A 15,203-nucleotide genomic window follows, 5' to 3' on the forward strand; every position below is an offset into this window, starting at 1 on the left:
GAAATATTATATTCTTAAAGAGTCTAGTTACTACTCGTGTGTCGTTTGTTGGAGAAGCTATAGCTTCAATCCATTTTGATACATAGTCAACCGCTACGAGTATGTACTTGTTACCGAAAGAAGACGGAAAAGGTCCCATGAAGTCTATTCCCCACACATCGAAAATCTCTACTTCCAAAATGCCCTTTTCTGGCATCTCGTCACGTCTAGATATGTTTCCTGTGTGTTGACATCTATCACATTTCTTGATAGCCGCATGCACATCCTTCCATATATTTGGCCAATAAAAACCAGCTTGTAGGATTTTGGAACAGGTTTTGGATGTACTTGCATGTCCACCGTAAGGAGCGGAGTGACATTGTTGGATTATATTTTCTACCTCTTCTTCAGGTATACAGCGACGGAAAATACCATCGGGGCCTCTTTTGGAAAGTAAAGGGTCATCCCAGTAATAGTGTTTTATGTCATAGAAGAATCGTTTCTTTTGTTGGTAGGATAAATTAGGTGGAATTATTCCGGCAACTAAATAATTGACGAAGTCAACGTACCAGGGTATAACACATATAGCTAAGGTGGTTTCTACCTGTTTATCAGCCTTATTTTCTTCCAAAGTAGTTATAAGTTTATCGTACGAGAAATCATCGTTGATCGATGTTGTTTCTGGTCCAGGTTTTCAAGTCTAGAGAGGTGATCTGCTACTACGTTTTCAGTTCCTTTTTTATCTTTGATTTCCAAATCGAACTCTTGTAGCAACAGGATCCACCTTAGGAGTCTAGGTTTAGCATCCTTTTTTGTTAAGAGGTACTTGATAGCAGCGTGGTCGGTGTAAATGATTATTTTGGCTCCGACCAAGTAAGAACGAAATTTATCTAATGCAAACACTACTGCTAATAGTTCTTTCTCGGTTGTGGCGTAATTCATTTGTGCTTCATCTAGAGTTCTACTTGTGTAATATATGACGTGAAGCTTTTTATCCTTTCGTTGTCCTAAAACAGCGCCCACGGCGTAATCACTGGCATCACACATTATTTCGAATGGTTCATTCCAATCTGGTGTCTGCATTATGGGCGCGGAGATCAATGCTTATTTAAGCGTCTGGAATGCTTCTAAACATTTGTTGTCGAAGATGAATTCAGCATCTTTCATCAATAGTCCGGTCAAAGGTTTAGTTATTTTAGAGAAGTCTTTAATGAATCGTCGGTAAAAACCGGCATGTCCTAAGAAGCTTCGTACTTCTCTTACAGTTTTCGGAGGTTAAAGGTTTTCGATTACCTCTATTTTGGCTTTGTCTACTTCAATTCCTCTATTTGAGATGATATGTCCTAAAACAATTCCTTCTTGTACCATAAAGTGACATTTTTCCCAATTAAGTACTAGGTTTACTTTTACACATCGTTCTAGAACTCTTTCTAGGTTTTCAAGACATTCTTCAAAGCTTTGCCCGCATACGGAAAAGTCATCCATAAATACTTCCATGATATTTTCGAGAAAATCGGCGAATATTGCCATCATGCACCTTTGGAAGGTTGCAGGAGCATTGCATAAGCCAAACGACATTCGTCTATAAGCGAAAGTGCCAAAAGGACACGTGAATGTTGTATTTTCTTAGTCATCAGGATGAATTGGTATTTGAAAGAAGCCTGAATAACCGTCTAGATAGCAGAAATGAGAATGTTTTGCTAATCGTTCTAACATCTGGTCAATGAATGGTAAAGGGAAATGATCTTTTCGGGTTGCTTTGTTTAGTTTCCTATAGTCAATGCACATTCTCCATCCCGATTCGATTCGTTTGGTTATAGATTCTCCTTTTTCATTTTCAATAACTGTTATACCTCCTTTCTTTGGTACTACGTGTACAGGACTAACCCATTTGCTATCAGATATAGGATATATGATACCTGCCTCTAATAACTTGGTTACTTCCTTCTTCACTACCTCACTCAGGATCGGGTTCAGTCTTCTCTGATGTTCCCTAGAAGTTTTACAGTCTTCTTCTAGCATGATGCGGTGCATACGAATAGAAGGACTTATTCCTTTAAGGTCGGTGATGTTGTATCCTAGTGCGGTTGGATATTTTCTTAAGATATGCAGGAGTTTTTCGGTTTCGAGTTTTCCTAGGTTTGCATTAACTATCACTGGTCGTTCAAGTTCTAAGTCTAGGAATTCATATCTCAGATTTTTGGGAAGTGTTTTCAGGTCTAGGGTTGGTTTCTTAAGGCATTGCATAGGATCCGGTGTTATTGCTAAACATTGGTTGAGTCTGTCTTCTACAAGATAGTCAGACGATTTGTCCTTTTCTAACTCTGTTTCTTTTATGCATTCATCGATGATATCCATGAAGTAACATGTATCTTCTATTGCAGGTGCTTTCAAAAATTGGGAAAGAATGAACTCAATTTTCTTTTCTCCTACGTCGAAAGTGAGTCGTCCTCGTTTTACGTCTATGATCGCACCAGCAGTTGCTAAGAATGGTCTTCCCAATATAATGGGTGTAACTTCATCTTCTCTAGTGTCCATAATTATAAAATTGGTTGGGATGTAGAATTGACCTATGCGTACGGGAACGTTTTCAAGAATTCCTACAGGATATCTAACAGAACGATCTGCTAGTTGCACAGACATTTTAGTTGGTCTTAATTCTCCCATTTCAAGTTTCTTGCATATGGATAAGGGCATAACACTAATACCGGCTCCTAAATCGCATAAGGATTTATCTATGACAAATTTTCCTATGTGACAGGGTATAGAGAAACTACCTGGATCTTTAAGTTTAAGAGGCATATTCTGGATTATAGCGCTACATTCAGCAGTGAGTGTAACAGTTTCGCTATCTTCAAGTTTCCTTTTATTAGAAAGAATTTCTTTTAAGAATTTAGCATATGAGGGCATCTGTGTAATAGCTTTTGTAAAAGGAATTGTGACGTTTAATTGTTTCAGTAGGTCAACAAATTTTTTAAATTGGCTCGCATCTTTGGTTTTAATAAGCCTTTGAGGGTAAGGGATAGGTGGTTTATAAGGTGGTGGAGGTACATAAGGTTCTTTCTTTTCTACGGTTTCCTTATTACTCTCTTCCTTTTCCTTAGGTTTATTTTCTTCCTCAATTGACTTCTTAGAGTTTTGGTTTTCATTTCTTGGATCTACTGGTCCTTCCACTTCCGTTCCACTTCTTAGTATGATTGCATGAGTGTGGCTTTTCGGGTTAGGTTGGGGTTGTCCAGGAAATGCACCAGTTGGGGCAGCAGTAGGCGCTTGTTGTTGAGCTACTTGTGATATTTGTGTTTCCAGCATTTTGTTATGGGTAGCCAAGGCATCTACTTTACTTGCTAGTTGTTTGATTTGTTCGCTAGTATGTATATTCTGGTTTAAGAAATCTTTATTGGTTTGCTGTTGAGAAGCTATGAAGTTCTCCATCATTATTTCCAAGTTGGATTTCCTAGGAACATTATTGTTAGGTGTAGATGGAGTCGGCTTTTGATATCCAGGAGGTATAGCTGGGGCTTGATTTGGAGCTTGTCCTAGTGCGTATCAAGCATTATTACTCTTATATGAAAAATTAGGATGATTCTTCCAGTTTGAGTTATAGGTATGCGAGTAGGGATTTCCTTGAGCATAATTCACTTGCTCTGCTTGGATTCCGGTTAGGAGTTGACAATCAGCAGGAGTGTGACCTTGGATTCCACAGACTTCGCAATTCTGAGTTGCGGTAACCACGGTGGTTGGAGGTGATACATTCAAACTTTCAATTTTCTGGGCCAGGGCTTCCACTTTTGCATTAACATGATCAAGGCTACTTATCTCGTACATGCCACTTTTCGTTTGAGGTTTCTCTACTATTGCTCGGTCGCTTCCCCACTGATAATGGTTTTGGGCCATGCTTTCGATAAGTTGGTAAGCATCGGCATAAGATTTATCCATAAGTGCACCACCTGCTGCGGCGTCTATTGTTAACCTTGTGTTGTACAAGAGACCATTATAGAAGGTATGAATCACTAACCAGTCCTCTAAACCATGGTGTGGACAAAGTCTCATCATGTCTTTGTATCTTTCCCATGCTTCGAAAAGAGACTCGTTATCTTTCTGTTTAAATCCATTTATCTGGGCTCTCAACATAGCTGTTTTGCTTGGAGGAAAATATCGGGCAAGAAATACTTTCTTCAACTCGTTCCATGTGGTGACTGAGTTGGAAGGAAGAGACTGAAGCCATCTTCTAGCTTTATCTCTTAACGAGAAAGGAAAAAGACGAAGTCGAATTGCCTTTGAAGTGACACCATTAGCTTTAACAGTATCAGCGTATTGGACAAATACGGATAAATGAAGGTTTGGATCCTCGATAGGATTTCCAGAGAATTGATTCTGTTGCACTGCCTGCAATAGAGAAGGTTTAAGTTCGAAGTTGTTTGCTTCGATTGCTGGTGGAGCAATACTCAAATGCGGCTCATCTTGCGATGGAGCGGCGTAATCTCGAAGAGCACGAGCTGGTTCTGCCATCTCGGGTATTGGTGAAGGAAGAAGATTTTTGAGATCGGGCACTTCGATTGGAGGGAGATTGTTTGCAGCACGATATTCCCGAATTCGTCGTAAGACTCAGAGATATAGTTCGATGTCGTTGATTCGTAAGTAAAACGGCTCGCCTTGTGAGCGAGTGTGTGGCATTCAAATCAACGAAAGAAGAAGAAAATAGAAATTGCCTTAGTCTCTACAGCGTAACAGAAGAGTTACGATATCGACTAAATAAAATCCCCGGCAACGGCGCCAAAAACTTGATCGCGACTTTATGAATCGAATTGGGGTACAAACTGCAAGTGCACAGTTCTATCGCGTAATTTTAAAAGATATCGATCCCACAGGGACTTATGAATCGATATACCGTTTTCTAAGGTTACTTCGTAAAGCTAAGGCGGATGATACTTTGATTGTTCGGGGGAAAAGTTAAAACTAAAACTAGATCTAAATTAAATATCAATGAAACGGATATCGGTATGTAGTTCGTCGTAATTAGGGAATCAAATCTTCGTTGGTTTCTTGGCTTTAAAATAAATCTTTTCAGTAGACACTATTGATTAAAAGCCTTTTCTCAAACTCTCGCTCTGTTGAATAGACTATGACTTTATATTAACGTAGCTGTCACTTATTAGTTAAGTCCAAAATCACTTTTTGAAAACAATAGAATCTATAGAAACTCTTTTTAAGAAAACACTAATCGTTTAAACATCCTTATCTCAAACTCTCGCTCTGTTGACTTAGATTATATAATTAAACTTAAATGCTTAACTCTCGTCCTCACATTTAACCTTTAAAAATACTTTTTGAAAAAGATTAGAATTTAATTAATTCAAAAAATTGCTTTCGCCCTGATTTAGAATTAATGTCCAATTTTTACTGTCCAGTTAAAAACTCAAACTCTCGTTCTATTGATTTTAACTTCTTTATGTCTTTTACTCTCGTACAAAAACTTTGGGGTTAATGCTGTAAATTGAGGCCATAAAAAGAGTGACTTTAATTTTTAAACGTAATTAAGCCAACTTAGTTTTGATTCCTTCATTCCGCTTACTTTACATACCGATACCTAAATAAATTAGCCAGACATGCTAAACAGATCTAAACAATCATCATGCGTAAATAGAAACATCTCAGGCAAATAATGTAAATAAACAATAAAGCAGGGCATATATAAATTCAAACAATAATTAAAGAACCTGAGTATTTAATAGCAGTCTTGAACACTCCACCACAGACCGGTTGGATTTGTTCTTGAATTCTTCAATCAGACAGTAAAATAAAGGCGAAGGAATAAAATACTATGATCTAACGTAAGGTTAGATCCAGTAAAAGATACACAATAGTCTCCGGTGTAGAAACTATTGTGTGAAAAATTAATTTAGTGCTTAAGAGATTGACTGGAAAAAGAAATAAAAATTGTAAATAAAAGTAGGAAGCTGCAGAAAAGAAACAATGCTGTAAAATATGCTTGCACGGCGGAAAAAGACGGAGAGCTTCAGGGTTGGCTAAAAGCAACTATTTCTATTAGTATGCTTTGTAACGGTTTCCAAAAGTCCTTTCCGTAATATGGTCTTCACGTTCCAAGGGTCAAGCGTAACAATAGGCTTCAACGTGCCTCTGTTGCGCTTCTGGAGCCTAAAATATAGGAGAGGGGTGTGACGGGCGTCACACCACGTGTTACGCTCGTAACACAAGGTAGTAAGGCGTGACGCTCGTCACAGCTTGTGTGGCGCTCGTCACACTTCCGCGCCCCTGGCTTGTGATTGTGGGCTGGGCTTTTGTGGATTTTGCTTTTCATTATCTTTTTTGCACCCCTTTTCTTCCTTTTTCACTTCTGCTTCAAATAAATTACCTGAGACAAATAAAGGGAAAAATACCAAGTAATATCGAATAAAATGAAATAAATCGAAACAAATAATAATATAATTTAATTAAATCGAGTCAAAAAATGTGATATTATTTCATGTTATCAACATCATGTGGTGAAGAGATTAGAGTGCATCAAGAATCATGAAGACATTTAGAACCTTGTGATATCTTATAGAATTAGGGTTCCTAGGATTAGGATTATGTTAGATGACTTTGGTAAAATGGTTGACCAAAAAGTCAACAATTGACCAAAGTCAACTATAGGTCAAAAGCATGTATTTAGTTTCTTTCGTAGTGTAAATGAATTTTTAACAATGAAAAACAACTTTTTGGATGAATGTATGTGACTTGTGTTTCAAGTTAACACTATTTTCCTTCAAATATTTGCATTTGAAAATGAACTTGGATCTTGAATGAATCTTGAGCTTTGAATGAAACTTGGATCCTACCTTGTATTTGAGGTACCCTTGACTAAACATGTCATGTCATGAATCCAATAGAAGTTCATGGTAATCACTAAGAATGAATTCATATGACCATGATCATAAAAAAACGAACCTAAAAAGTGACTTCAAACCCAAGCATTTGACTGATGCAATCCTATAATCAAAATAGCAAAAACTAAAATTAGGGTTTCTCTCAGATAAACCCAAAGCTTGTGGTACCCAAATGAACAAGTTGTAGCATAGTGAACCAATAGACTTGATTTGCAAAAGTACCAAGAAACGATAGGCCATGAGACTTGCCCAATAAATTATCAAGAAACCAATCTTTGTGTCATAGAACCTTTGAATTAATGATATTTATGAAATGAAAGAATGACCTAGATGCTTAGGAGGATGCAGATGAAATGAATAATAACTCAGACAAAATATATAAAAAAATGGAGGGCAAATTATGGGGTATGACAATATCTAAATTACAACAAAAAATATAGTTTAAGGACATAATCAACTATTTATGGTTGATTAAATGATTCATTCTCATTTTTTAGGAAATTTTTTAACATACTCATAGTAGTTTAAAAGAGTATTATTAAAAAAAACATAGTAGGAGCACATAAACATTCTTGATTTATTTATTCATAGTAGAAAGGTGGAGTTATAATTATAGTTATAAGAGAACGATGTTTTATTCCTTGCTCATTATGAGCTATAGTTCTTTATAGCATACATGCAAAACATTTGATCACTCATTAAAAGGCCCCCAAAATTGAATACAGATGTTCCTTTATTTCTTGGCTTCTTGTCTCTCTTTGTTGAGGTTGAGCATTTGCAAAATAAGATTGTTTTTGATTCTCTAGTAGCCTGTCAACCTCTTGAGCTGATCCAGGGAATGTAAGATCTTTCACTGGTTTCTGTATCTGACTTATCACATTGTCCTCCTCACCTTCAAATTTTCAATCATCCAAAAATAAACATATCTTAATTATTTTTTTCTCCTTTATTTAAATAATAGAATAAGACTTAAGAAATTCAAACTTGAAATTTAAGTATAGAGATAGAGCCTAGAGGTTAGAATATATTATACCTGCAAGGAAGTTTCTCTGGTTGTTTTCAGCATTGATACCAAATCCAAGCAAATTGAGATTTGATGAAGCTCTTACGGCAACAGGATGACCTGCGGGAATTACAAAAACATCACCTGGAGTCAACTTAGCTTTGTAACTTTGCACTTGCTTCTTTGTCTCTTCTTCTCTTTGCTCCTCTTCCTCGTCATCTTCTTCTCTCAAGCCTTGTTGATTCTCATTTCTTTGACCCACAAGTTCAAAGTCCCCTTTTCCTTCATTAACTGTTACTATCACTATGGCCCTTGAATTATAGTGTGGCAACAATAGAGACCCCTAAGATAAAATTTGAAAGAATAACTAACTAAATAAATAAATATGTATATATATATATATATATATATATATATATATATATATATATATATATATATATATATATATATATATATATATATATATATATATATATATATATATATATATATATATATATATGTGTGTGTGTGTGTGTGCGCGCGCGCGTGTGTGTGGGAGATGTTGTTTTTATCTATATGTTCTATATTTAAGGCATGCTATTTAGCCGATAAAATTTGACATTATAACTTCAATGAACAAAATTCAAATCCTTTAGATTAATTGTAATTTGATCTAGTGTAATTTTAGTTAAGAATAATTTTGTATAGAACTTGTTGTGTAGTTTAGTTGTCTATGTTATAAAATAATTTTGATGTACCTCTTTAATTTCCACATAATTGACAAATATATCCAAGTCTTGAAGTTGTGGATTTTTCTTTGGAGTGATCTCAAAGAATTTACCATATTTGTTGGAATAGATAGGATCACTACTTCTCAAGTTGAATGGTTCTGATCGAGAAGATACACTTTTTTTGGAGCTAGACTTTGCGTTTTTACTTAATTCTTCAATTTGTTTCTTTGATACTTTGACTATTACATTCTTTTCTTGGCTCTGTTGTCTCTTATCCCTAAGGCCTCTTCTGTGATGTGTCTCTTTCTCATGCTCTTCTAAGAGAATCTTCTCTATCTCTTCATAATCCGTCTGTATATTTTACAATGACAAAAGGAATATTTATACAGAGTAAACCAAACTAATACATAAAAAATGAAGAAAGAATGTGCTTTATACTTACATTGAAGGAAGCTTCTAGAATGTTCTTGCTGAATCCAGATAAGATAGATTGTTGGTTCTGATTTCCAGACAATAAGAAAGACTGTTGAAATGACAAAAAATAATTATAATATCAATAGAAATTTTTTGTCGTAAATTATGATTATAAACGGTCACAATTGTTGTTATAATGTTATGGAAAAGACCTCTAAAATTATTTTATGAAGTTGCATACTAAGAAAAGGTAAGCATTTGTTATATTACCTGAATTTGACCGGGTCTATTTACGGGGATCGCAAGATCCAATACTCTAAGTTCGTCTTCATCATCTCGATTAACCAAATAAGCAATAGTGCCCGCAGGAAGTTTTATGGTATCTCCACGCTCAAGATTAAAAGAGTCTCTGTCGTTGGGTTTCAACACTGTGAGTATAGCTTTTCCTGCAAATTGCAGCTAATATTAGATTTTAAAATTAACCTGAATTTATCCTTACAAAACAAAAATGCAAAATAAAAAATATCATTTTTTTAAATAATCGATTTAGGATTAATTTATAATATATAACTTGATAAATAATAAATTACCGCTAAGGACAACAAGAATGAAATCTGCATCCGTTTGTTGTGGAAGAAATATGGTGTGAGGTTTTGACTTATATTCCAAAAGACGGTAATTTTGAAGATTCTCAAATATTTTAGAACGCTGATCAAACTTTTGGAGAAGACGAATGTGACCGTTTTCATTCTCGAAAAGAGTTTGGAACCTTTTAGACTCAAAGATAAATGGGTTATCTTGATCGGATCTAGAAGAAACACATACTGAAGCTAGGAAAGCAATTCCCAGCACCATCAAAAGTGGAAATGAAGCTTTCATTGTTGTAGCAGCCATGTTAATTTGATTTAATGTCTCGCTTTACTCACTTTGGATGAATAAAATACACCGAGATCAAATGATATTTATAGGTATAAAACAGAAAGCTATATAATTAACATGCACCAACATTTGGCCATGTTGTGCCATGCATATGGACGTGTGTTGAAATGTACAAAATTGAGGTGGCAAAGCGAAAAGAACATAACATGGGTGGTGAAGTTTTGTTTGAATTTGATGAATCTGGACATTCTTCAGGAAAAGAAGAATGTTAACAATGGCTAGATTTTGGTGTTATGAATTACTGAAGTGACTAGAGAACGTTAATAAATGTTGGGTCCCACAAATTGTCTCTCACCTGAACTTCTTCTATTATGAGAATAAAGACTTGAAAAAATTCACTACTAAATGCATTACTACCGAAACATGGTTGAATTAATTTAATTTAATAGTAACATTAAGAAATTAATTTAAGTGATAAATATTATATACACAAAAATAAATAAATATATTTACAAACAAGTGAAATTTAATTAAAGCTTTTTGGATTTTTTCATAATACATAAAATTAATTTAATAATACTATAACATTTTTTGAATTAATATAATAATAACAGTTAGAAACTAATTTAATCAATACGTTTTATATAACAAAAAAAATATCTTTACAACACATTTAAAAATTACTTAAAAGATTTATGGATTTTTTCAATATTAATTTAATAATACTATAACTTTGTTGATTGTTTCATTATTAATTTTTGTATATATAAAAAAGAAAAGAAAAAGTGATACAAGAAAACAAGAGGGGCTAGATCTCACTCTTGATAGATAAAAAAGTTAACGGGTTTTATATCAGGAAAACCCCAATTTGTTCCTTACAAGCTCAGGCCTAATCAAAAGAGGAGGCGAATAAAGCATCATGATGACCAAGGTAAACCGCATAACAGTCAATACAATTTCCATTAGTGATTCTGAAAATGTCCCCGCAAGAAGATAAACCTTGAGAATTTGAAGCTCCATCTGTGTTGCATTTAATCCAGTTTAAGATCGGACAGTGCCAAACTTCTTTGACGATGATGGCCTTAGGAGGGTGAGAGATAACATTGAAGTTTTTCAACACCATGAAGTCCAGGATCGAAAGTCCAATTGTGAGATTAGACATAGAGCCAGATAAAAGAAGCTGAAGCAATGATCTGAGCTACTAACGAGCTAAAATGCAGAGTTTGGCCTTTGTTAGACAATGACAAAGGAGATAACCAGGGAGACTTGAGCACTCCAACCCTTGTTAGACAACTAAAAAATGGAAAGAATAGAAGATAGGTCAATGTTGTGGTTTACCATATTTTGGAGTCACTTCCAAAGTTGAGTGGTAAAAGGACAGTGCAGAAAAAGATGATAGGAAGTTTCAGAGCTTCTAAGGAAGAGACTGCACATGGAAGTAACATAGCAACCTCTACACATCAATTTGTCATCGGTTGGAAGTTTGTTATGAAACAGTCTCCACATCAAAGCTGAATTTGAAGGAGGGATGACCGGGTTTCAAACTTTCTTTGCCTAAGGCTTGTTATGAGAAGTTGCAGATATGAAGTTATTGTTAGGTCTGTGTTTTTAGGATTGACAACAATTTTGTTAAAAAATGTATCACAACAAGATGTTGAGCAATATGTGTTGACATTTTAATTATACATCTTTTCATGTTTTGTTTTACTTCTTGGAAGACTTACTTTATTATGAGATCTCTGAAGGTTCTTTGGATATTTAACTATCATATCTGACTATCCAAGAAGGTTTATTTGAGGAACTCTTGTTTCGTTTCCAACTGTGCACTTATTTCATAAAAAGGGACGTTGAGACATTTTAGAAAATAAGTGATCTTGTTCCTGATTTTATGTAAAAGATTATACAGACTTTGTGAGACGGTCCATATTGGATTTGTTGCGGTTTTAAGCCTAAGCCCAGACTTACCAAAGGTTATTTAAAGAGAACGTTTCTAACTTAATTTATAGAAGAGAGAGCTACGCTTGAGGATTGTATAATTAGGGTTTTATTGTTCTTTGTTATTTGTGAGCCACTCTTATATCTCGTGATATTAGAGTTGGACTGTGTCTTTGTGTTGTAATTGTCAATCACTCATAAGCTTTTAAGCAAGAGTGGATTATATATTTTGGAAGAGTGTCTTCCATTATTTCATTAAAGTCATTAGCACTATGTGTGATAGAAGGGAAGTGATATGGGTCTCATATCTAGGAGGGTCTCAGATAGAAATAGAACTGTAGTGATTAAGCGTGAAGATTGTAAATAGGAGGGAGTTTACTGAGATCTTCAAACTAATACTATTATAGTGGATTTCCTTCCTGGCTTGGATGCCCCCCCCCCCATATGTAGGTGATGTGGCACCTAACTAGGTTAATAATCATTTGTGTTATTAAATTTCAAATAGTGCATTTTAACATCCTTATTATTATTGTTGTGTGAAGTCCTTATATTAGTGTCGTGACGTTGCATACGACATCTGATATATGAATACCCAAATTTCAATTGGTATTAGAGTAGACATCCTACTCTATTTCTAGGTGAGATCCAAGGAACATACTTTCAGGTACCATGGACAAGGAATGAGGATTTGTTAACAAACTACCAATCTTAGATGGCACCAACTATGACTAATGGAAGGCACGTATGGTGGCATTCCTAAAATCTATGGATAGCAAGACGTGGAAATATGTTATCAAGGGCTGGGAGCATCCTGTTATGAAGGACAAAGATGGGAAGGCTACTACTGACTTGAAGCCTGAAGAGGACTGGTCTAAAGAAGAAGATGAATTGGCTCTTGGAAACTCCAAACCTTTGCATGCTCTATTCAATGGAGTTGACTAAAACATATCCAAGTTAATAAACACATGTATTGTGGAGAAAGACGCATGGAAAATTCTCAGAACCACTCATAAAGGCACATCTAAAGTGAAGATGTCTAGACTTCAGCTTCTCACTACCAGATTTGAGAATCTAAAGATGAAAGATGATGAGACTCTTCATGATTTTCATAGAATGTTCTTGAAATAGCAAATTCATCTAGTGCCTTGAGAGATAAGATGTCAGAAGAAAATCTAGTTAGAAAAATTATCAGGTCCCTAGCTAAGAAATTTAACATGAAGGTCACAGTCATTGAAGAAGCCCAAGACATCGGGAACATGAGAGTAAATGAACTTGTTGGGTCACTTCAAACTTTTGAATTGGGTATTAGTGACAAATTTGAAAAGAAGAATAAAAGCATAAATTTTGTATCCAACACTGAAGATGAAGAGGACCAATGTGACTTGGATACTGATGAAGGAATTTCTAATGTTATTGTACTGCTTGGGATACAATTCAACAAGGTGCTGAAGAGAATGGACAGGAAGTCAATATCAAATGTCAAGACAAACTCATTTGACATCAGCAAAAACAATGACTTTCAGAGAAGAACAAGAAAAGAAGAGAAATCCAATCAAGGTAAAGGCATTCAGTGACATGGGTGTGAAATATTTGGACACATTGGAGAAGAATGCCCTGCATATCTCAAGAAACAAAAAAAGGGTTTGTCTGTCTCTTGGTCTGATGATGATAACCCTAAAAGTGAACTTGAGGATGAATCTGCTAAACATGTAACTACTTTAACTAGAAGATATGATTCTGATGAAGATTCCTGTGATGAAGAAGTGTCTTATGATGAACCGGGTGCCTCTTACAAAGAACTGTGCATCAGAAGTGAAGAAGTTTGTCAGTTAGGAGAAAAATAAAAGAAAATTATATCCCAATTGCAGGCTGAAAAAGAAAAATATTTGTCTACTATCTCTAGTCTTCAAGATGCGGTGACCATGTTGACTTCTAAACTTGAGAACATGACAAAGTATGTAAGAATGTTGAACAATGGTTCTGATGTGTTAGATGAAGTTCTTCAAGTTGGGAAAGTGGTTGGAGACTTGAAAGGGATAGGCTTTAATCATCAACCTTTAAACAAACAAGGAGAAACCCCTGTGACAAACTATTTTCCTCCAAAAAGGAAGCTTGAGCATATGATGTCTAATCATCTGTCTCAAAATTATGCCAGACATATGAATACTCAAATTGGAAGTAAGCTCATAGGGTTTGGTATGAAAAGCTGACATAGTTTCTTATTAATAATGGCTACGGGAAATAAGGAATAAACAAGACCCTGTTTGTTAAGAATAAGGATGGTAAACTCATGATTGCTCATATATATGTGGATGACATTGTGTTTGGTGGAATGTCAAGTGATATGGTTCAACATTTTGTCAAGAGATGCAATCTGAATTTGAGATGAGTCTTGTTGGTGATTTAACCTATTTTCTTGGTCTTCAAGTGAAGTAGATGGATGATTCTATCTTCATCTCTCAAAGTAAATATGTCAAGAATATAATGAAGAAGTTTGGTATGGAGAATGCTAGTCACAAGAGGACATATGCACCTACAAATTTGAAGTTATCTAAAGATGAAAAAGGTGTTAATGTGGATCAAAGTCTGTACAAGAGCATGATTGGTAGCCTATTATACTTTACAGCTAGCAGACCTGACATCACATTTGTTGTAGGTGTTTGTGCAAGATATCAAGCTGAGCCTAAAATGAGTCACATCAATCAAGTGAAGAGGATTATGAAGTATATCAACGGTACAAGTGACTATGGCATGTTATACTCTCATGTATATAACTCCATACTTGTAGGGTATTGCAATGCACATTGGGCATGTAATGTTGACGATAGGAAAAGCACTCTAGAAGGTTGGTTCTTCTTAGGAACAATCTGATATCTTGGTTCAGCAAGAAGCAAAATTGTGTGTCCATATCCACTGGTGAGGCTGAGTATATTGCAGCAGGAAGCAGTTGTTCTTAGTTGATTTGGATGAAGCATATGTTAAAAGAATATAATGTCAAACAAGATGTCATGACATTATATTGTAACAACATGAGTGTTATCAATATCTCCAAAAATCATATTTAACACAGCAGGACAAAGCATATTACATTCGTCATCATTTTATCAGGGATCTTGTTGAAGATAAGGTTGTTACCCTTGAGCATGTGGCCAATGAGAAGCAACTGGATGGTATTTTCACTAAGACTTTGGACGCGAATCAATTTGAAAAACTAAGGGGTAAACTTGGAATTCTCATTTTTGAGGAATTATAGCAATTATTGTTATATAAGCGTGTAATAAATTTTTTCTCTTCCCTCCATGCATTGGTGCATGTTACTTAAAGGAAATCATTTCAAACTTTCCTCATTTGTTTTCAAACCTTCTATCTCCTTATTTCCATCTACTTCGT

The 15,203-nt window shown here is 35.2% G+C and overlaps 2 protein-coding genes and 1 non-coding gene across 3 annotated transcripts; 2 read left to right on the forward strand and 1 right to left on the reverse strand.

The window, feature by feature from the left end:
- The first annotated feature begins 4,003 nt into the window (after nt 1–4,003).
- LOC127088448 (small nucleolar RNA R71) lies at nt 4,004–4,110 on the forward strand. Its single transcript, XR_007790283.1, has one exon. It is a non-coding gene; the product is annotated as a small nucleolar RNA R71 (small nucleolar RNA).
- Nucleotides 4,111–7,423: 3,313 nt separating this feature from the next.
- On the reverse strand, nt 7,424–9,946 carry LOC127083944 (provicilin-like). Its single transcript, XM_051024311.1, has 6 exons — nt 9,590–9,946; nt 9,270–9,445; nt 9,028–9,108; nt 8,613–8,936; nt 7,900–8,212; nt 7,424–7,758 (listed from the first exon to the last, which is right to left on the reverse strand). Exons 1-6 carry the CDS (start codon nt 9,891–9,893, stop codon nt 7,565–7,567), a joined length of 1,392 nt encoding a protein of 463 aa, XP_050880268.1. The 5' UTR covers nt 9,894–9,946; the 3' UTR covers nt 7,424–7,564.
- Nucleotides 9,947–14,249: 4,303 nt separating this feature from the next.
- LOC127078685 (uncharacterized mitochondrial protein AtMg00810-like) lies at nt 14,250–14,684 on the forward strand. The gene has a single exon (XM_051019119.1). It carries the CDS (start codon nt 14,250–14,252, stop codon nt 14,682–14,684), a length of 435 nt encoding a protein of 144 aa, XP_050875076.1.
- Nucleotides 14,685–15,203: the final 519 nt, after the last annotated feature.

This window comes from Lathyrus oleraceus, chromosome 5 (genome assembly GCF_024323335.1).
Source record: "Lathyrus oleraceus cultivar Zhongwan6 chromosome 5, CAAS_Psat_ZW6_1.0, whole genome shotgun sequence".
NCBI classification, from domain to species: Eukaryota; Viridiplantae; Streptophyta; class Magnoliopsida; order Fabales; family Fabaceae; genus Lathyrus; species Lathyrus oleraceus.

Coding starts and splice junctions, on each gene's coding strand:
- LOC127078685 (XM_051019119.1), top strand. CDS start 14,250: ATGGATGATTCTATCTTCATCTCTCAAAGTAAATATGTCAAGAATATA.
- LOC127083944 (XM_051024311.1), bottom strand. CDS start 9,893: ATGGCTGCTACAACAATGAAAGCTTCATTTCCACTTTTGATGGTGCTG. Junction 8,937..9,027: donor TTCTAGAAGCTTCCTTCAAT/GTAAGTATAAAG, acceptor TAAAATATACAG/ACGGATTATGAAGAGATAGA. Junction 7,759..7,899: donor CCAGAGAAACTTCCTTGCAG/GTATAATATATT, acceptor GAAAATTTGAAG/GTGAGGAGGACAATGTGATA.